Source organism: Ochotona princeps, chromosome 18 (genome assembly GCF_030435755.1).
Source record: "Ochotona princeps isolate mOchPri1 chromosome 18, mOchPri1.hap1, whole genome shotgun sequence".
In the NCBI taxonomy this organism is placed as follows: Eukaryota; Metazoa; Chordata; class Mammalia; order Lagomorpha; family Ochotonidae; genus Ochotona; species Ochotona princeps.
In genome coordinates this window covers 41,823,997-41,846,329 of record NC_080849.1, presented here as the reverse complement: position 1 = coordinate 41,846,329, position 22,333 = coordinate 41,823,997, and the positions used below count along the sequence as shown (strand labels likewise).

General features: G+C 44.9%; 1 protein-coding gene across 1 annotated transcript; it reads right to left on the bottom strand.

The window, feature by feature from the left end:
- Positions 1 to 339: 339 nt before the first annotated feature.
- Positions 340 to 21,775, bottom strand: CLUL1 (clusterin like 1). Its single transcript, XM_004579612.2, has 7 exons — positions 21,670 to 21,775; positions 20,299 to 20,447; positions 15,457 to 15,624; positions 12,023 to 12,455; positions 6,799 to 6,936; positions 5,288 to 5,502; positions 340 to 525 (listed from the first exon to the last, which is right to left on the bottom strand). Exons 1-7 carry the CDS (start codon positions 21,773 to 21,775, stop codon positions 340 to 342), a joined length of 1,395 nt encoding a protein of 464 aa, XP_004579669.2.
- Positions 21,776 to 22,333: the final 558 nt, after the last annotated feature.

The window sequence follows — 22,333 nt, the reverse complement described above, 5'->3', positions numbered from 1 at the left end:
TATATTATAGACCTTTATATATGGATCTCTTGGAGGCATAACCTTTAGTCAGATTTATTCCTGAGGATTAATTCCAGAAGTTAAGTTATTACTATAAAAAAATAATTTTATAGATTTTGACATGCATAGTCAGGTAGCTTCCCAAAAGGCAAAATCCATTCATGTTCTCATGAATAACTTAAAGGAATTCCCATTTTATCACAGAATGCTATCATTTTTCACATCTGATTACTAATGAGGTTGAATATATTTTCCAGATTTTTCTAAAGCTAGTTTTGTTTTTTTCTTTTATGAATTCTCTCTTCCTATCAGTAAAGCATTCTTACGAGACAGTGCTTCTCAAGTTCTAAAATGTTCTTCAAAATGCTGTCGAAGTTTCGCTGCCATGTAGTCAACAAAGCTAGAGCTCTCAGAACTTTCTTCAAGAAGCATCATTAGCGTGAAATTTGGGGCAGGCAGAAAGCTTAAGTCTACCTTCATTTCATCTTGTTTGGCTGAATTTCTTTCACGAACACTTGGAACTTCCTAGGAAAGAATTATACAGCAAAGGATTAGTAAATACCAGTATGCCTTTGACATTCATTTAAAAAATGTATTTACTTGAGAGAGAGACAGAATCCAGAATACTGGGTTGATGTCAGATGGCCCACCAGCCAGGTCTGAGCTGGGCTGGGCTGTGCTGAGCTGAAGCCAGGAGCTGGGAACTCAGTTCATGTCTCCCATGTGGGTCATAGGGGTTCAACTGCTGAGCTATCACCTGGTGCCCTCCAGGGTCTGTATCAGCCTGCGGGAAAAATCAGGAGCCAGAGCTGAGCGTCCGACCCAGACACTCTGATACAAGATGCAGGCATGCTGATCGTTGTCTGAACTACTTGGCCAAATGTCACATGCCAGAAGAGGTTAAGTTTTGCTGACAGAAGACACCAACCTCAGCGTTACAGGTTTCAAATGACAAAAACCTATCTCTCATTAGCATCACGTACCCATGGCTGGTATGGAGATAGCAGTAGACACTCGAGGACCTTGGGGGACCGACGTGCGTCAGCTCATGGCTAGCAGAGGAGCGCAATGTTCTTGTGTTCTCAGCAGAGAAGAATAGATAAGCACACAGGCTTGTCCCTGTGTCAGCTTAGAAATGCAATGATCCTTATCAGTTGTGCTCATGTTCCGTTGGCCACAGTGCACCGTTTTACCAGCAGAAGACTCGGGCACTGCAAGCGGGAAGGAGGAAGTTTGCGGAGCCCTGTAGTCCATGCCAGGCTTGAGGTGTCATACCAAATTTGGTGCTCAGTTTTCCTAGAAAACCTACAGTTTATGGTTGTATGGGTGCTTTTCAGCAAGGACCAGTTGTGAAATACACTAGTTGGTTACTCTCAGAATTCTCACATATATGTACTTTGATTTTAATCATTTGCATGCAGTTGAACTGATGTGCCACTTGATAGAACCTCAAATGAACTATTTTGGAAATATTTTCAAACAAATTTCCATATCAAGAACAACAACAACAACAACAAAAACATTAGGAGGCCAAATTAAAAAGGTGTTTTTGTAATTCTACCTTAGAAAAGAACTCTCCTTTTAGGAATGTAATAAGTAATTGTAAACATAATCTTAGACTGTAACTTTGTCTGCTGGAATTTGTCTCGTTCCTACGTAAGCCTTCCCTGCTGTTTTATGAGTTTTCACTTTTCTTTGCATGAAGAAACCAGAGCTGACTTGAGCAGCAGGTTTCCCAGGTAGTTTAGGCAGCTGGTTAAATCTTTTCATTCTGAAGAAGTGCTGCCTGAATTTGAATTCCAGTCTACTAGTTACTAGTTGTGTGAGCTCACACAAATTCTTCACCCTCTTTTATGCCTGATTTGTGAAAATAATACTACTTATATCTAGGTTTATTTGGAGCCTCCAGTGATCTGGTATATGGAAAAAATGCCTAGAATATGGCCCAGCACACACAGTAAATGCCCATTAATGGTCATGATTCTTATGATTGCAGCTTTTTTTTTTTCCTATGATTTTTTTTTTTTTTTTTTTTGGAAGTCAGAGTTACAGAGAGAGAGGGAGAGACAGATCCTCCGTTCACTGATTCTCTCGCCAAATGGCTGAAACAGCCAGAGCTGGGTGGGGCAGACCAAAGCTGGGAGCCATGGGCTTCTTCTCGTTCTCCTTTGTGGGTGCAGGGACCCAAAGCCTTGGGCCATCTTCTGCTTTCGCAGGCCATTAGCAGGGAGCTGGCTGGGAAGTGGGGCAGCTGGGATTTGAACCAGTGCCCATAAGAGATGCCGACCCCATGGGCAGAGGTTTAGCTTGCTAAACCACTGCACTGACCCTGATTGCAGCTTTCTAAAACTTGAAAACACTGATGAATTAAAAATATTTTTTTCTTATTAAACAAAAAGTCCATCTATCTGAGAATGACCAAATATATTGGATTATCTTATCCTCCTAGAATATAATCGGCTAGTCATAGAACCACAAAGTCAGCAGGCAATGGAGCAGTGGCTTTCAAAACCCTTTGATGGTGGCTATACTAGTGAACAATTAGGAACTTCAAAAAACTTTCCAGAAAGGTGGTGTTAAAAGGTATTTCACAGGGGCGAGTATTTAGCTTAGCATTTAAAAAGCCCCTGTCCCACATCAAAGGGTCTGGGCCCCCTTCCTCTCTGCTTCCTGACCCAGCTTCCTAGGGATGCAGTCCTGGGAGGCGGTGGTCATGACGTGGCTGCCACTCCCTTGGGAGACCTGGACCGCACTCCCAGCCCGACCATTGTGATTGCTTGAGAAGTGAGCTGGTGCGCAGGAATTCTTTCTCTCTACCTCTCAAGTAAAAATCTAAAAAAGAAGATTGAACGTTTTCCATGAACTTCTTAAATCCTAGTACATTTCACATCATGACTCAAAAACGCATGTATGCTCAGTGAGGTGGTTTGTCATAACACGTAAGGCATCTGCATTTTGTATCAGAGTGTCTAGGTTTGGGTCTAAGCCCTGGCTCCCGAGTCTTGCTTTATACTCACCTGGACTCTGGGAGGCAGCAATGAAGGATTAAGTAACTGGTCTCTTGCCACATGTGTGGGATACCTGAATTGATTTCTCAGCTCCTGGATTCAGCCCAGAGTGATTGCAGAGTGAATCAGCAGCTGGGAGCTTTGTCTCTCTGCCTCTCAAGCAAATAAGATTTTTTTTAAAAGATTGATGTATTTTTATTACAAAGTCAGATATACAGAGAGGAGGAAAGACAGAGAGGAAGATCTTCCGTCCAATGATTCATTCCCCAAGTGACTGCAATGGCCGGTGCTGTACTGATCCGAAGCCGGGAACCTCGAACCTCCTCCAGGTCTCCCACGCGGGTGCAGGGTCCCAAGGCTTTGGGCCATCCTCAACTGCTTTCCCAGGCCACAAGCAGGGAGCTGGATGGGAAGTGGAGCTGCCGGGATTAGAACCAGTGACCATATGGGATCCTGGCACGTGCAAGGCAAGGACTTTAACCACCATGCTATTGCACGAGGCCTGCAAATAAGAATTTTTAAACACATATCTATATATACACACAAAGTGAAAAAAGTTCTATGGAATGCATGACTTATTAATTGCAATGAGCACTAATATTTTCTCATTCTATCTTTTCTGTTACATTTTTCATGTGTTTGTTGTGACCATCTAACATGATTTCCCAAACCATATTATATGTAGGTTGTACCTTTAAGATCAGAAAAGGCAAAATGCTGGTCATGGAGAGGTGTAGGTTAGGCTCCTGGGAGGCGGCCTGAGATTGCTGCACAAGCAGTTCCTCAGGATGCTCTAGGCTGGAACTTTGAGGGGTTGCTCAGCAAAGCTGTGGTTCCGGAGACTTCCAGCCTCAGCCTGTTCCCGTGGAGAGCCGAAGTGGCCAGAGGGCAGTCCTCAGGAGAGGCTGCAGGGGACAGCAGCGCCAGCAGCAGCAAGCAGAGGGCATTCCAGGGCTGCGGCAAGGGCACCGATACCACACGCTGCCCCAGATGTTGCATCTTCAATTGCTTTCACTGGAAATTTTTTTTTTAAGATTTATTTACTTTTATTGGAAAAGCAGATATACAGAGAGAAAAAGAGAGAGGAAGATCTTCCATCTGCTGATCTACTCTCCAAGTGGTTACAACGGCCTGCAATTGAACTGATCCAAAGCCAGGAGCCAGGAGACTCTTCCAGGTCTCCCACGTGAGTGAGGGTCCCAAGGCTTTGGACCATCCTCGACTGCTTTCCCAGACCACGAGCAAGGAGCTGGATGGGAGGCAGGGCCATTGGGATTAGAACCAGCACCTATATGGAATCCCGGTGCATGCAAGGCAAGGACTTTAGCTACTAGGCTACCATGCTGGGCCCAGCCTCAGTGTGTTTTTGTGGTCCAGGATTAAACATACTGTGTGAGGTTGAAAGGGTGTGTTCCAAGATTTTGAGTGTCTACTCCATCTTCCTCAGGGTCACCCTCGAGTCCTTCAGGGGTGCCACACTGGCACCGGCAGCTGGAGCATTTCTGAAGTTCCTGGTGCAAAGTGTGATGCCCAAACACATGCAAAATGTTTGAAATCCATGCATAGTTTTAAAATAATAGATATTTACATATTGTAAAAAAATTTTGCTCCTAATCTTCCCTTGCAACAAAATTAATTTATACTTTTAATTTCATTTTTGATGTCTCTAGTATAAGGAATCTACATAAGTTACTGTTTGCCCATGCCCAGGTGGAAAAGCTAAGAGTAAGCTTTGGAGTCAAATTTTCTTTAAGATTTACTTTATTTACTTGAAAGGCAGAGGGAAAGTGGAGGGGAGAAGGGAGAAGCAGTCTTCCATCCTCTGTTTCACTCCACAAATGGCCACAATGGCTGGGGCTGGGGCTGGGCCAGGCCAAAGCCAGGGGCCAGAAGTGATCTTAGCGGGCGCCAGCGTCAGAAACGGGGGCTTAACCTGCAGCGCTCTAACTCCAACCCCAGGAGTCGAATGTTCCACTCAGATGGCTTTAAAAAACTACGTTTGCCGGATATCTACAGGGTCACCTCAATCAGTTTTAGCTCTATAACCATAAGCAGAATTAGCTACTCTAGAGTAGGAAATACTTTGTGTTTGCAGGTGATTTTCTTTGTAGCGTTGCTCATTTTCTAAATATCCTGACCTTCATGAAGTCAACTTAGCTTGAGTGCAATCAGAATGGAAATATAAATATTCCTCTCTAGCTGTTTTTCATGTTTAGATGTATTTAAGTAAATTAATCGGAAGAGGAAATATGCACATGTGGCCTTCTATCCGGCCTTACCTCGGTTGGTTTAAAGGTGCTCTCAGTTGCCGGCATCTGGTTGGCCAGCTGAGACACCCAGCCGAACTGTTCTCTCATCCTCTGCATGAGATACGTGGTGTCCTGCATGTGGTACTGGGTCATCTGCAGGATCCGGGTATACTGCTCCCTGGACACACTGACCAGCCGGAGGGCCTCTTCCAGCTCTGTGTGTAGTTCAGGTACATCAGGACAGTCTAGCAGAGAAGAAAGTAACATGATCAGAGAAAAGGTCCCCAAGACCTGGAGTGAGGGGACGTGGGCTACCATCCCAGCCCCCCTCCTCTCTTCCCCTTCTCCTGTGAGAGTTCCTAGTGCATGCCTGTTGATCTGGGGTAACTGCTTCGTAGAAAGGTTTTGTTCTCAGGGATCATCTTGGGTCCTCTATTTACAGCTTACTGAGTTGAGGCCTAGACAGTGTAAACGATTCGACCAAAGTCACAGGCTGGTGTGCTTGGTTCGTTTACTGAGGCATGAACTGTGTTGTCCAACCTGTTGCTCCAAACCATTAGCCACACTTTGAAAATTTCTCTCTTGGAGTTTTGGTGAGAGAAAATACAGAAGCATAAGAATCAAAATCTCTTCCATTAAAAAAAATACATTTTGAAATATTACTTGAGAAAGATCCTATGCATTAATTTATTCCCCCAAATGCCCATAATAGTGCCAGCAGCCAGGAACTCAATCTAGGTCTTCCACATGGGTGGCAGTGACCCGAGAACTTGAGCTATCACCTGCTTCTAAGGTGTGTATCGGCAGGAGCTGGAGTAAGGAGCACTGGATTCAAACCCAGACATTCAGGTATGGGATCTGCACTTAGCTGGCAGTGTAACCACCAGGCTGAATGCCTGCTCCCCTGTCCCAGCGCGTGGGAGGGGTGATTTTAGTTGGAGAAAGGACAAGGAATAAAGGGTAGGACAAGAAAAAGGAAGATTACCTCCACTCTCAGCTAGAACCTGGGATGGGGCGGGGAAGGGGGCAGGGACGCTTCCTAGGGTTTGGGAAAAAGTCATTAACTGGTTAATTTATCTACCAGCAAAGAGCCAATGCCATGCTTTTAAAGTATCATGTGACTAAAGCTTTGCTTGCTTGGTGACAAGTCCTTCATTAACGGGTTTTCATTGGCTGTGCAGGAAGATGGAAAGAGTTGCCCTGTTTTGTTCATTGTTGTTGTGTGTGTGTGGGTGGGTGTGGGTGTGGGTGTGTGCATGCACACGTGCATATACTCGTTTTGATCTTTCCTTATAAAAGATTTGGTCCTTAGCCATAAAAATGTCACAGGAGCAATTAAGTAATTAAAGAAAATGGAAAGATGAGCTGATGTACTTTGGAGTAAGAAAAATTTATAAAATCACATTGAGTATCCCCAGGTGGAAATGAGCAGGGAGAGAAGTATTAGAAGGAAAGAAAATGATTCCACAATGCTTATGGAAGTGAAATTTTTGATCTTTAACCAGAATCTAATTGAAATTTCAGAAAAAAAAATGACTTACCCTCAGATAAGTAGTCTTGGCATTTCTGGCATCTTGCCTGAAATTTGAAACATCCCGACAAGTTCTGGCTCAGTTCCCCACACAGCCCTCTGTCCTGCTCAGACGGTATCTTCGAAGTCAGGTTTCCAAGGCCGGCGTCTGCAGGAATTTGCACATGCATGTGCTTAGAGCTTGCTTGAAAGAGCAGGGGAGTATGACATTGCTTTCTCTTACAGGGATTTCAAAATGTTTTTCCACACTCAGACTTGGGGCTGGTGTTGGCACAAATATTTTCTAGGACAGTTTGATTTTTTTTGCCCTAATTCTGTATTTTTAAAATATTCATTTATTTGAAAGGCAGAGTTACAGAAAGAGAAAGGTTGAGACAGAATAATTGATCTTCAATGAATTGGTTAGCTCCCCAAATGGACTCAAATTCAGGGCTGAGTTGATCTGAAGCCAGGAGCCAAGAGCCTCTTTAAGGTCTCTGATGACATGCGTGGCAGGGGCCCCAAATACTTGACTCAGCTCCTGCTTTTTCAGGCATATTAACAGGGAACTTGATCAGAAGTAAAGCATCCAGGACTCAACCAGCACCCATGTGGATGCCAGAGCCACAGATCTACTCACTATGCCACAGCGGCCCCCTTGACATGATTAATTATTGCCTATACCCTTGAGAAATCTCATTTCTAGAGAGCAATTGTTAGTGTATAAGTACATACTGCATTACTCCAAGCATTTCTATTTTCTAGAAGGAATTATTGACAGGAACTATCTTTTGGAAGAGAAACTTATTAGATGGAGTGAGAGAATGAAGTTTTGATCTATTTTGTTCAAAAATAATATTTGGATTATTTTAAAGTTTGTGTGTTTTTTTAAATCATATTCTTGGTGAAAGTAAGATTAAGCGAACAGATGATATGAGCCTGTTTTTCCCCCCTTTGGATATCTTATAAAGAAAGCCCTTAATAGTTATTTAGAAATTGTAAAGCTGTAACTGGTAAGTATATTGGCATTCCAAAGATATTGAAAAGTCTTTTTCTTTTTAAAAATACTTTTTTTTAAAGATTTATTTATTTTTATAGCAAAGTCAGATATACAGAGAGGAGGAGAGACAGAGAGGAAGGTCTTCCATCCGATGATTCACTCCCCAAGTCACTGCAATGGCTAGTGTTGCGCCGATCCAAAGCCAGAAGCCAGGAACTTCCTCTGGGTCTCCCACGTGGGTGCAGGGTCCCAAGGTTTTGGGCCATGTGCCGTCCTCGACTGCTTTCCCAGGCCACAAGCAGGGAGCTGGATGGGAAGCGGAGCTGCTGGGATTAGAACCCGTGTCCATATGGGATCCCAGCGCATTCAAGGAGAGGACTTTAGCTGCTAGGCCACTGCACCGGCCCTGAAAAGTCTTTTTCTTAAAATAGATGGTGGATACTCGTTGCACTATTTTTGTGTGCTTTATATATGTGTACACACACATGCACAAGGATAGATTTATAATGTTTTGAACAGTGTGCCAAAGATTTAGGAAACTACTTAAAAGCAGATCAAATTTTGAGAAACTATTCCAGGACAGTTAACAATCCATGTAAATATTGATAAAAAAAAAAGTCTATCAAATAGAAAATTGGCAGTTCCTAATAGACCGTCTGACATAAGGAAAACGTCATTATCAACATGTAAGCTGATGATGTTATCTGCTGATTCATCTTCAGTGTTATAAAATGAGACATTTTGATTTTGAGACAAATTGTGAAGTTCATTGTTGAAAAGCCTGTGCGGCTTTGCTGGATTGTCCACTGTGTAAGGCCACCATCTCCTTGGTGACCAGAAAGTCACTTCCTCTCAGCTTGCCTTCCTGGGCCCTCTCCACTCCCCAAAGCCTGCTGTGAGGAGACCCTGTGGAGACCACATCTGTTCTGTACGCGATTATGCTTGCTTGCTTTGCTTCTGCCTTAGACAAGCAACACCCGAGGAGAGGGCCTTGGCCTTGACATCTTGATATCATTCTCTAAATATTCTGTCACTTCCCCCAACAAAGTACCAATGTCTACTTGTCTGTCTGCCTTTCTGTGGACTGAGCTGCTAGAAGTCAAGGCTGTGGCATCATCATGGCTTCGTTCCCAGCATCTAGGGATTAGGGCTGGCAAATTCCAGGTCCCTAAACAATACTCCATTTTGCACCCACGGCAGCATCCATGACCCTAGTCAGACTGTGACAGCGTCTTTCTAGGCAGCAACTTCCAGTGCCCTCACTGAGATAAATCATCCATTTTCCCCTTTATGTCTCAGTCTCCCCGTGAGAAAATTAGGGCAGACTCACATTCCCTAAGGCAGAATTAGAGCTGATCTTCTGGGACCCTGTGCATGGTCAAGCTACAACAGATCACAATCTCATCTGTTCTGATCAGGGGTTTATGAGAAGGTCACTGCAAGAGCTGTTGTGTCTTCTCTTGATAAATTCAGGAACTAAGGTCTGAAAAGATCAAGGCAGGGAGAGAAAATTTCCCATATTGAGATGAAAATTGGACCACACTCAATGAAATGAAAAATAACCTCTAATAGCAAGATCTTTCAAGTTATTTATTTCCCTTCTCTTTTTCATAGTAATTCTGTTTTAGCTACTTTTCTAATTTTGGCTCTTGGAATGATTCTAATCAACTGGGTCCATCCAAGAAGGCTGCCACTCATACAGGACTTGCTTAGTAAATGTCAGTCGTTGTCATCAGCAAGGTGTCATGTATTAGTTTCACATGACTGCTATACAAGATGAGTACAAATTGGGTGGCTCGAGATGGCACACCCTGTTACAATGGATTTTTTTCCACATCCATGGACTGAAGTGTCTTCCTGAGCTAACATCCAGATGTCAGCAGGGTGGGCTTCTTGTGAAGGCTCTAGGGGAGGTCCCGCATGCATATGGTGCCCAGGTTCTAGAGACCTTTCTGTAGGGGACTGGCTGCCAAGTCAGCCAGGTGGAGCTAGGTCCTTAGGCTGCCAGCTCCATTAATGTTGTTGTAATGTGATTGACTGCAGTGATCACACCTTGATTGTGATAATTTTCTCCCTGTTTTAAACATCAGTGAACCATCAATTTTAATTCCACCTGCAACCTTATTATATTCCTTTGCCACGTAACACAACAAACTCCCAGGTAAAGTATGTCTCAGGGTATGAATATCTTGGCAACCATCATTCTGCCTGTGTCAAGGCAAAGCTCAATTCATTAGGCAGATTAGGGGAAATAGGCTCATTCTTTACCTACCACCTGTCTGGATATGCAAATGTTCTATAACCCTGCTTTTCTCTTGGTACATGGTCTACTTTTCTTCATCTAGGAAGAGAACATTTCCTCTGTTGAGCTTGCTGCATGTTGTCTGGATAGGGAAGGGCACTGGAAAAAGAGGAGCAGAATACTATAATGTGGGCTTTTGAAAAAAAGTTGCATTTACAGGGATCCTGAAAATCCAGGTTATCACAGAGGCAGGGGTGATCTGGATACACAAGGACCAGGGTGAATGAACCAGCTGAAAGTAGAGGGGTTGGTTGCAGGTGTGTGGATGAGAAGGAACCCCAGTAAATGGTGGAAACCCACATTCTTAGTGGGAGTTGCAGTGGCAAGGCAAGTAAGATAATGGTGTGTCATTGTTGTCCTGTGCGTATTTGAAAGTAACAAAACAAAGGTTGCTTCACAATGTGAAGAGTTCTACTCTAAGAAACACAAGGTGAATTAACATTTCAAGACAAATTACATCTATTTAAAAGGTCAGAGGAAACTGACTTGATGTCACTCCAGCATTGATATAGTTGGGCTCCCACCCTGATGCTGCTGAATATTTGATGAATTCCAAACCTCAGAATGGACTAGCAGACAAAACACCTGATTTACAAGAAAAGTCTGCAGGACCCTGAAATAGAATTATAGAACCCAACAACTCCGGGAATGATGGCTGTCCTCTCATCATGAAACCATGAGCCCGGAAGGCTATAATGCTGTTTCCTGGCTTTGGTTTCTGTGATGTGTGAGGTAAGCTCCTCTGCCCTGGCCAGCCACACAAGGCCGTGGCAGTTCTGATGATCCGATGGAGATGTTTCCAGTTACAGCCGATATAATTGGAAAACAGTCAGCTGGAAGACACCTGTGTAATTTTTCATCTCAGAGGGGAGCAGTTTCTCATTTGGCCTATTGGTCCCTGATAGCTAAACACAGGAGACAGTTCCCAGATGTGGCCCGTGGGCGGCTCTCATTTATGAAAGGCTTCATCTCGGCCACTGTGAGGGAGCCTGAAGAAGGTATCTGCTGCCTTCTAACATACAGCAGCATTCTTATTCGGACAGTGACTATTACAGGGGGCAAGATTAGTGTTGATAAAAAGCAGGTTCCTATCCTGTTACAGTTTCTGTAGTTTTGGGTTTTCTGTGGGCATGTTCTGTGGTTTCATGCATAAATGTTATGATTGAAGCAATTACAGTTGTATTTCCTAGGAGGTCATGGAAGGCACTAACTCCTGATTAAAGTGAGAGGATGTTTCAACACTGGCTAGGCCCTGAAGACTCTAGACTCATTATAAATAGAGAAAATACACAATGTTTATGCAGAATAACACTGAACATCCCCATCAGCTGTAATAGAGGAGGGAACTGTGTTTTTTTTCAGTTGTCACCCTATTAGCATTTTCTTTTTCAGTTGAAAAAATTAAAGAGAAGAAAGCTACGCTAGAGTTCTCAACAATGATGGGAAAGGATGGTGTTTGGCAAACTTCAAAGCTTCTTTTAAGATGCCTTGAAACTTGGGATTATACATAACTTGGTATTTCAAGAAACACTGGGCCTGTTACAGTAGTGGCTAACGTCCTCGCCTTGCACCCACTGGGATCCCATATGGGCGCTGGTTCATATCCCAGCAGCGCCACTTCCCTTCTGGCTCCCTGCTTGTGGCCTGGGAAAGCAGTCAAGGTTGGCCCAAAGCCTTGGGACCCACCTGGAAAACCCAGAAGTGGTTCCTGGCTCCTGGCTTTGGCTTGGCTCAGCCCCGACTCCTGGGGAGTGAACCAGCAGATGGAAGATCTTTCTCTGTTTTTTCTCCTCTCTGTTAATCTGACTTTGTAATAATAAATAAATAAGTAAATAAATAAATCTAACCAAAGAAACACTGCACAGTGACTCAGAAATGGCTATCATCTCTGAGGCTAACCAAAACTCGACTCTAGGATAACCATGTCAGTAAAAGCAATCTTCTCCCACTTGCCTTTGTCTTGTTTCGGTGAATGCTCTTCCGTGTTCAGGGTCTTGGTGATGGCATCACTGATGCTTTCATAAACAGAAACACCAAAATTAAAAAACATCCGGAAAAAATTGGGAATGTCCCAAGTGCGCGCAAGATCTGCTTTTTGGTTTGACTCTTTGGATAAAGCTGGAAAAAAATAAGGTTCAATGGAGTCTGTGTCTGACATGAAATATAATTGAAAAGTCTCATCAAATCCTTGCTGCATCTGTTTGAAGACTGAAAAACTCCTGTTAAAGAGAGATTTCACATCCATGGTCAACTGGCTGAACACGTCCTCTATGTGGTTCAACTGCTCATCTTCCTCAATGTACTTTTCACTGGCAGAGGGGTCTTTTTCAATATCTTCATGCAAAGGAAACAGAAATTGATATATCTTCCTGAAAAACTGTTCAATCTGTGGGTAAAGTAGGGATAGAAATGAAATCAAAATGAATCTTTTTCTGGGCTACTTACTGCAGATTTTATTTTATTTAAAAATGACTTACTCAAAAGATACAGGGGGAGCAGAGAGGGGGAGTAAAGGAGGGAAAGAGGGAGGGAAAGAGAGAGAGAGAGAGAATGAATGAATGAATGAATGAGAATGAATCTTTCATCCACTGCTCACTCCCCGAATAGCAACAATGGCCAGGGCTGGGCCAAGCCCAACCAGGAGTGAAGAACAGGTATCCCATGTGTAAGGCAGAACCCAAGCGTTTGGACTGTCTTCTGTTAACTTCCCAGGTGCGTTAACAAAGAGGGTGCCGGAATTCAAACCACTGCTTATACGCGATGCTGCTATCACAGGTGGTGGCTTAACCTACCATTTCACAACACTAGTCCTCATCTTACTGCAATTTTGAAAGTGAACTTGCATAGTTATCATAAATCTAGAATAATTTTGGGCAAGCTCGAAAAAAGTACTTAACTCTCCCTGCCGCCCGATTTATTTACTTTTATTGGAAAGGCAGATCTATAGAGAAAAACAGAGATAAAGAGAAAGAGCTCTCTCTGCTGGTCCACTTCCCTAATGGCCATAATGGCCCGAGCTGGGCTGATCCAAAGCCAGGAGCCAGTATGCTGGAGCTGCCTCTGGGTCTCTCCTACCTAGCTGCAGGGTGCCAAGGCTTTGGTCATTCTCTGCTGCTTTCCCAGGCCACAAGCAGAGAGCTGGATCAAAAGTAAAGCAGCTGGGTCAAGAACTGGCACCCACATGGCATGTTGGTGCCACACGGTGGAGGTTCAAACTGTTGAGCCACAGTGTTGCCCCAAGGTGATTAACTTGGAGGAAATTGCCTGAACACTGAAAAGAAGCCTTTTGCCTTTCACTTCTGCTCATCTTGGTTTATTATTATTATTACCATTATTAGTATTTTGCCAAGTTAGTATCTTTGTGTCATTACACATGTATACTGAGCTGTATGTGCTCAAAGAGCTTAGTAGGCTCCTGAGGGTTGCTGACCTATTAACAGTGATGACAACCTTTGGCTGTAGTCAAAGGGATAAAGTTCTAACTGTAGAATTCAGGGTATCACCTACAGAAGATTTTGCAGCCTTCACACCATGCTGTGCTTCATCTGTGTGACGTGTCAGTCTAGGAAGATCATGATTTCCCTTACAGGACCAGGGCCATGTTGTCAGCCCCTGAACATGACTGCTGCATATCAGCCCTGTGCTGCCCACGTAATTCAACAGCAGTCTTTAGAAGACTCATGCCTTTTTTTTTTAAAGATTTATTTTTATTGCAAAGTCAGATATAGAGAGAGGAGGAGAGACAGAGAGGAAGATCTTCTGTCTGATGATTCACTCCCCAAGTGACTGCAACAGCTGGAGCTGAGCCAGTCCAGAGCCAGGAGCCAGGAACTTCCTCTGGGTCTCCCACGTGAGTGCAGGGTCCCAAGGTTTTGGGCCATCTTCGACTGCTTTCCCAGGCCACAAGCAGGGAGCTGGATGGGAAGTGGAGCTGCCAGGATTAGAACCAGTGCCCACATGGGATCCTGGTGCATTCAAGGCGAGGACTTTAGCCGTTAGGCCACAACGCCAGGCCCGACTCATGCCTTTCTTAAGGATATATGGTCTGGGTAGATGATCTGCCTGTCCCTTGCCAGTTTTTGCTTCCTTGACTCCATCCATAAAAACAGAACTTTAAATCTCCCAAGAAAATTTTATAAGGTCACACAACTGGCCTAGAAGGGAATGGCCCCTAAATTTCCTGACCTCCAGCTCATGCTAATCCTATCATATTCTGGTGTATTGGAGAGTAACCATAGCTAAAAATACAGCAGATGTCATTAACAGTGGAGGCAAATGAACCTGGCTCATTCTTGATCCCTGTGTAATTGAGTGTGGCACTGCCAAACTAGAGTCTAATTAGAGTGTGCTTTACTACAGAGTGCAGTCCCACGCAATTTCGTGTTTGGCTCCATGCCTCGAGGGGGAGAAAAATTCAGGTCAGGTGGAACCTTTTAGAGGGCAGAGCTCATTCCACTCAGGTCATCCCACTACATGATTCCCTGTGTCCAGAAGATTGCCAAAACATACAAAAAGAAAGCATGATTGGACCTATAGGACAGGCATGTAGGGTAAAAGAGACGTGGACAGTTGTATAGGTATGTGTACACATGTGTGTGAGATACACTTGAGAGGCCAAATGCTGGGGCCACTCCATCCCACACTGGGGCACGGACTTGAGTTCCACTGTTGCATTTCCGATCCAGCTTCGTGCTAATCCTCCTGGAAAACCAGTGGAAGATGGCCTGCGTGCTTGGCCTCTGCTGCCCGCCTGGGAGATTTGGGTGGAGTTTAGGCTTCTGGCGCCACTCTCGCTTTCTTTGGCTGTTGCAGTCATTTGGAAGTTAAGCCAGACGATGAGAGATTCCCCCGCTCCCACTCACCCTGCTCTGTGTATGTGTATTCCTGTTTTCTTCTTGTTACTCTGCCTTACAAATAAACAAGTCTTAGAGAAAACGAAGGCAAGCACGTGAAGGAAAAATTCAGGAGGAAATGCCTTCAAATATTTGAGTTCTAGGGAAAAACATAAATTATATGGAAACCAGAGACTGTGATTCTGTGATTCTGAACGTAGTTCAGTATACATTTATTAGATAACTACAGTGCTCAAGTAAAGGCAAGTAGATATGACCCCTGCTCTCAAAGAGCTTACAATCTCACAGGAATGTGACAGAAGCCAGAAGGAGGGTATTCCTAAGAGACGTTTACAGTGATGTTAACATGAGAGATGAATGCAGTATGAATGGACATGCACAGGCCTGGAGCCTGATCTTAGTGTTACAATCTAAACAGCAAGGGCCAGTATCAGGTCAGGCATCTCTAACCTACAAATTAGTAACACCCAACTGAGAAGTAGGCTGAAGCAGGTGCGTTGGGCACCCAGAAATCTCGAGCTATTTCTCTCTTACCGTGTTTTTCACAGAGGACCACCTGGGTTGGCAGGTTGTATAAAATTTCATGCAGTCACTTTCCAGGCAGGGCGTGCATTCACCCCAGGAATCTGCCGAAGATGCCTGGCACAGCCTTTCTTTTTCTTCCAGATGATCTTGAACTTCATTCATAAGTTTCAAAGCCTCCTAATTTAAAAGTGGAAACAAAAGTCCTATTTCCATTTTGTGATACATCCCTTAGCAGATTCCTCTGTTTAGCAAACGTGTGTATAGTCAACTGTACTTGTCTGCAGGACCTATGTGCCAAGACACCCGGTGACTGCCTGAATCCTTAGATAGCATGAAATCCCATATGTACTGTGTGTTTCCCTATAGATACAGACTAGTGATAAAGCTTAATTTGTAAATAGGCACAGTAAGAGAACAGTAGAGAAATTATAACAACACTATAGTGAAAGTCACCTAAAACTTACGAATTGTTCTCTGGAATTTTCCATTGAGTGTCTTCTGACTGCTGTTGAAACCATAGACTAACATCACTAAAGCAAAGCTGCAGATCAGGGGTCAGGGACTACTCTATTCTGAACTCCTTGGGGATCCCTGCACTTTCCAGGTCTGCTCTGGTGCCTTGCATGTGCCTCAGGAAAGGGGACTGCTTTGTCACTGAAGGAGAATGTGCAAATCTTACCCACGCGGTCATTCTCTCAAGTGACTTTTCTGCTAGGCATTAGCCTCCATGTCAGTGAACCTATTCCTAAGATGGCAGCTCAATCAGGGGCCAGGACTGATTTACCTGTCGATATGTCTGAAGGGAATGTGGATGGTGGACTTTTAAAGTAGACACACTTTATTTTTTTCATCAGTGCTTCCTTTCATTGTTGCATGTAATTGGACACTGCGAGGAAGTCCAGTTGTTGGATTTCTAATCGGATTCTTCCATGGACTGACTTGCTCTCCCATTACAGAAAGGCTGTGGAGCAGCTTTTGTTTCGGGAGCACGCCCTCTTGTGGTGATGGCTGTGCTTGCTGTCTGGGCAGGGAAACCAACCAGCAGCGGTGGCACCTGTTTCTAAGAGCTCCATCCATTGGCAAGTGTGTGGGTTGCTTTTGGAAGGGGGTGGATGGGCCAGGTGGAGCAAACCTTAGCCCACCAGCAAGTACAGGATCCAGGTTGGAATGCAGGTCATGCTGGGCTAGGCTATCGCACCTACTGAGGGATGGGAGCAGACTGAGGTGGGCCAGGTTCCAGCACCCACCAGCAAGAGTTGGGACTGGGGGCTGGCTGGGTCAGGCCAGGCTGCAGCATCCAAGGCAAAGGCCAAGACAGGGGAGGGGATATGCCAAGCTGAGTCAGAGCAACTTGTGGCATGTGCAAGATCTGTGGCTAGGAACAGGTCTGGTTGGGGAGCTAAAAGGATGCCCCAACTGGGTTGTGGGTCCTACTGGTGAGCATGAAGGCCGGAGCGGGGGCTGCAATCTGGTCTGGACATGACTGCAGTCTCCCTCAGCATGGGTGTGGACTGGGTCTAGGGTGTACCACACTGTGCTGGACTCCAGCACCAATTGGTGCTTGTGAAAGCCAGGGTGGATGTAGGATGGGCCGGGCTAGGTCTCTGCCCCTGCTGAGCCATGCGTGAGCTGTGTCTGCATGTGGACCAGGCTGTAGCACCCAACAGTAAGAACTGGAATGGGTGAAGGCCAGTCAGAAAAGGCCACCATTCCTGCTAGGATAGGAGGTGGACTAAGTAGAGCTGGCCCATGGACCCATTGATGAGTGCGAGATCTGGCACTGGGAGAGGTTCTGATGGAGGAGCTTGGGGAACTCCTCTGTCGGGACATAGTCCCTGCAGGTGAGTGCAAGAACCACATAGGAAGTAACCCAGACCAGGTTAAGGTACCCACCAGTATACATTTGGCTCAGATCTGGGGCGAGCCAGGCTGGGCCAGTTCATGTCACCTGCTGGCAAATCTGAGAACCAGAATGGTGTGTGGTTCATGCAAGGTTGGGCCGCAATACTAGTCAGTTCACATTATGGCCAGGTCTGGGGCTGGCAGGGCTGGGCTAGGCTGTAGCCCCCACTAGCATGAGCTGCAACTGGGGGTGAGCCAGGCAGGGCCAGGTTACAGCACCCACTGGTAAATGCTGAGGTGAGGTGGGCCATGCCAGCCTGGGCTGCAGCACCCAACTAGCCCACATGAGACCTGGGGGAGCGAAGGGGGCAAACCCAGTAAGGGGGCTGCAGTGAGGCTTCCCTGCTGGGCCACAACTCCCACTGGTGAGCATGAGAACTGGGATTGGGGGCAGACTAGGCCAGGCAGGGCTATAACACCTGTTGGCCTGCATGTGAGCTGGCTTGGAGGAGAGCCAGGCTGGGCTGACTGTACCTACTGCTGCATGCATAAGCCAGAGTGGGTGTGGACTGGTTGGGCTTTTCCACAGCATCAGCAGGCAGATGCTGGCACAAGAGCAGAAGGGTGGCGGGGGTAAATTCTGTCAAGTAAACTGCAGAACCACCTGAAGAGTGCAAGATCCAGGAGTAAAAATGAGCCCATTAAGGAAACAATAAGCACCTCCCTTTTGGATTGTCACTCCCACTGGTGAGCATGAGAACCAGGACTGGGGCAGGCATGGATAGAGAGAGCGTGGCACCTGCTGGCACGTGTGAGGGATGGATAGTGGGGCTGGTTGGGTTGAATTAGGCTTCAGTGTCCATTGACATGTATGAGAGCTGAATGGGAGGTGGGACAGATTAGACCGGTCTGCTGTACATACAGGCAAGCATTGGAACCTGGTGGGGTTATTTGGGGTTGCTCAACTAGGCTTCAGTTTCCACTGGTTTATGTGAAGGCCGAGAGTGTTTTGGGCAGGATCAGGATGAGCTGCAACACCCATTGGTTTGCATAGAAAACAGGGCTGGAGGCAGAACTAACCTAGCAATTGCAACCACCAGTGTGTGTATAGGCTGATTTGGATGACAGACTGTGCTGGACCCTGTATTGGCAAAAATATATACAAGAATCAGGTCTGGGATCACCTCAGATGAGGTTTCTTTGGTAATCCCCCCAACTGAACTGCTGGACTCAGAACTCCAACCGTGGAGAGAAGTGCAGGTTCCATGGTCTGACTGTGGAGTGCATGTGTCAGAGCTGGGCCTCCTCAGTGGCTCAGACAGAGCAGTGGACAGCATATCCAAGTGCACGTGGAGGACATGGCAGTCCATTGGTTCCTGCAGAGGACACCTGGTACCACAACAGAGGATGGGGGATAGAACAAATTGACCAACTACCCTAGCCAAGCGTTGGCAGTGAATACCCGGACAGAGAGTCTAAGGTTAACTATGTCAGCCTTGGATTCTGCAGATATTTCATCCTGCTCAGAGTGGCGAGATCAGCAGTAATTCAGAACTGTTGAATTATCAAGACCACTTGAGTAGGACCCTCAGAGCGTGCCCCACATTGCGGATCCTGGGATGTTTAGGAGGCTGGGTGTGGCTTCTCCCCTTAACTCGCCCTTCACCCAGATACAGGAAGGAAAAAAGAGAATGTGGAAGCAATGGTCTCACCCACTTTCCTCTAGCCCTCAATCCTTCTCACCCTAATCAATTGCATAAAAGTCATCAAAAATAAAATTAAAAAAAGATCTGTCTCTCTTGCTCTTCATAACTCTGATCTGCCTTTTAAAAAAATCTAAAAAAAGAAGATTTGGCTAATGTATAGTTTCACAGACACTGGCATTTTCTTGAAGTGTGAGCAAGTTGTTTGTAAGGCCCCCTGGCAAGGGGTGCTCTCTCATTCTGGAAGCCTGGAGCAAGGCTTCTGGCCTCTGTTCACTTGGAGCTCATTTCCATGAACTGCAGTTTGAGAGGACTCAGGAGGTTTGATGGATTTTTACTGAGTTGATTTTGAGCCTAGATAACTAGATGGATATGAGACTCATAAAGATTCTAAGAAGAAAGGACAGGTATTTGACCCAGTAAGATGCTGGTTAAAACAGATGTCCAGTACCGTATCAGGAGCCCGAGCTGGACTTCGGCTTCCTGCTAATGCAGACCCGAGAGGCAGCAGTGATGACTCAGGTACCTGGGTTCCTGCCACCCACCTGCGAGACCTGGACTGAACTGCCAGCTCCTGGCTTTGGTCTGACACAGGCCTGTTGCAGGCCTCGGGGATTGAACCAGCAAATAAGAGTTCTGTCTCTCTCCTCTGTCTCTTAAATAAATAATTACTTTTAAAAAGACATGAATAATTGAAGCTCAGTGAAAAAGCAAATGACAAAGCTGCTGATTCTTCAGCATGCGCTCTCTTGGTTGCACAACAACACAACATTGCGATGATCAAATCCAGTCTGGCAGGTTGGCTGGAAATTGTATGATTTCTGGAAGATTAGCTAAATGTTGACTTGCATGCGTTCTGACTAACGATGAAGCTCACGCTAAATGTATGTCATGCCATGAAAGATCAATGGAAATATTTAGGAGCAAGTGCCAACAATCTTTTAGTAGTAGAGTGTCAGAGGTAAAAAAAAATTCATGAAACCATTAAACTAGCCAAAACCTTCCTAAACACTTTTGACTCACTCTAATTCAGAGGTGACTAACAACAGAAAGCATTTTTGAGAAAGAAGCACTTTGCAAGCAGAGATGGATTCTCCATACTTCTCTCTCTGAGGTGCTGCAACAGCCTGTTTTATAAAGAATCTATTCTTTAAAGAAATATAATTTCCCTTCAAACTTTCCTCTAGCAGAGGTTACCCCTCCAGAAATCTCCAGGAAAATAAGTCAGTGATTAGACTCAAAGCATGGCATTTGTATTTATGGTGCAAATACGCTTAACAACAGGTGTGATGTTCAATGACTGTACCTGCTTTTCTTCTTTGCATTTCTTCAGGGTTTCCATGAGCTTTGTATGTTCCTCCTCTCTTCTTTCCATCATGATTTTCATCTGCTTAATACCAATCAAAGCCATCTTCACCTCTCCGTCTGCAACTATCTCCCCAGCTTCAGATACACCTAAAAGGCATGATAGTGCTTCTGAAAGATCTGATCAGATTAAATCACAGCCAGTTCATCCATCTCCCATGTCCCTTAAATAGAGTCAGAACGGTTCCTCTGTAGCCATGTTTTCTGCAAGCTGAGCATAGCCCAAGGCTGTGGGCAGCCGCATGCACCCACGAGCCAAGTGCACAATACCCTCTGTCCCTCACAGCCGTGCCTAAGCAAGTCACAGCTCATGGAACCTCCTTCCTGTCAGTTGCCCCTAGCCCTCTTTCATTTATCCATTCTCTTCCATGTAAGACTCAAGTATGTTTATATTAGTGAAAATTGTGAAGTTTCTCCACAAACAATTTACATGAAATGCCCAGCAGGGACTTCAAACACTGTAAACAGTTTCCCTCCCTTTAGCTTCAGTTAACCTTCCACAGAGACATTGAATTCATGAAGTTTTATCATATTGCCTTGCTCACAGAGTAACTCTTTGAGCATAGGATTCCTTCATAATCCAGTAGATGTGTCCTACATACTGCCGGTAAGCCTACAGAAGGTTTCTCTTTCCACCCTAGTTGGTAGGGCTGCCTAAGAAGCTTATCTTTACCTCTGATTTTCATTGTGGGCTCCAAATCAGCATTTTTACTAATTGGTCCTGAAACTTAGTATCCAAAACATGAGGGGAATCTCAAGAAGTTTGTAGCAATTATGTATCATGAAAAAAAAAAGCCTTCTGCATGGATTTCAAAACTTTTTGCACCAAAGTAAGCTTATCTGCAATTTCCACAAACTTCTTTAAGTACCCTCATTTATCATTGAGCAAAGGTCACAAGTTAATGGCCACAGCATAACCAGACTCAATGTAAGGATAACCGATTCTTTTACTAGCTTAAGAATAGTCACACAGATCATTTTAATAGTTGAAATTTTTCAAATGCTAAGTACAAAGTATTTCACTGTTCATTAAAGCCGTGCTAAGATGATGCCAAACATCTGGAGGATCCCAAAAAACATGCTGTCAAAAAGTTGGCAAGTTTTATCGACATGAAAGCAAACATCTGGATATGTGAGTGCTGGCAGAGACTTGATTGGAATTTTCTATTTTTAGCCAGATGTTCAGGGTCCTCACAGCTTAATTTACGTGCCCAGAGAACATTTTGCTGTGAAAGGCAGGAACCACTGAGGCTCACTCTGAAGGCCCTTGGGGCAGGCAGACAGGCAGGACCCGGCCAGAAAGGAAACTTACTCTTCAGGTTGCCCCAGGGAGCAGGCTTGCTCTTCCACGTAGGGGCACAGTGGCCATCATTCAACCACAGCAGATGCACAAGGAACACCAGGAGGGGCAGCTTCATGTCCTGGTGATCACTGCAGAGGGAGAAGAAATCTGCAACAAAGGTCTCCCCTTAGGTTGGCTTCCTTCAGCGTCTGCGGCAAACACGTGCTGTCCAAAGTGTTTCATGTTTTTTGTTTGACTCGAGACAACTTATGCTAATGTGCCTGAGATGTAAGGAAGCTGGAAACACAAGTTAAGAAAACAAGCAAGCCTTCATCTCTGCTTAGCTTACATTCTTCCTGACAGTGAGATTTGGTTGTAGTCTGCAGTACACGATGGGTGAGCCATGTGGACCACTGCCCAGGGAGCCCCAACTTCATCTGATGTCCTTGTCTATAGCAGACACCTCCAAGTCCAGGACTAACTCAAATATGACATGGGAATTTTTATTCCAAAATCCTGAGTCCTTGGGTATGTTTTTAGTTACATGGTGTGCTATTAAGACAGCAAAGCTAGTAACACCTTCTCACACATCTTGTAAAAATCACCATGCTATGTGATACTGCACAGCTAAGTTCTGTCTTCTCAGAGAATGACTTTAAGTTTCACATTAGCTACAAATAATATCCCAAGTACA

Bases quoted from the DNA above. Each gene is read 5' to 3' on its own strand.
- CLUL1 (XM_004579612.2), bottom strand. From the start codon at position 21,775: ATGAAGCTGCCCCTCCTGGTGTTCCTTGTGCATCTGCTGTGGTTGAAT. The intron at 20,448-21,669 runs GTAAGTTTCCTT...CATGCCTTTTAG, and splicing joins TCCCTGGGGCAACCTGAAGA to GTGTATCTGAAGCTGGGGAG. The intron at 526-5,287 runs GTAAGGCCGGAT...ATTCTTTCCTAG, and splicing joins GCACCTTTAAACCAACCGAG to GAAGTTCCAAGTGTTCGTGA.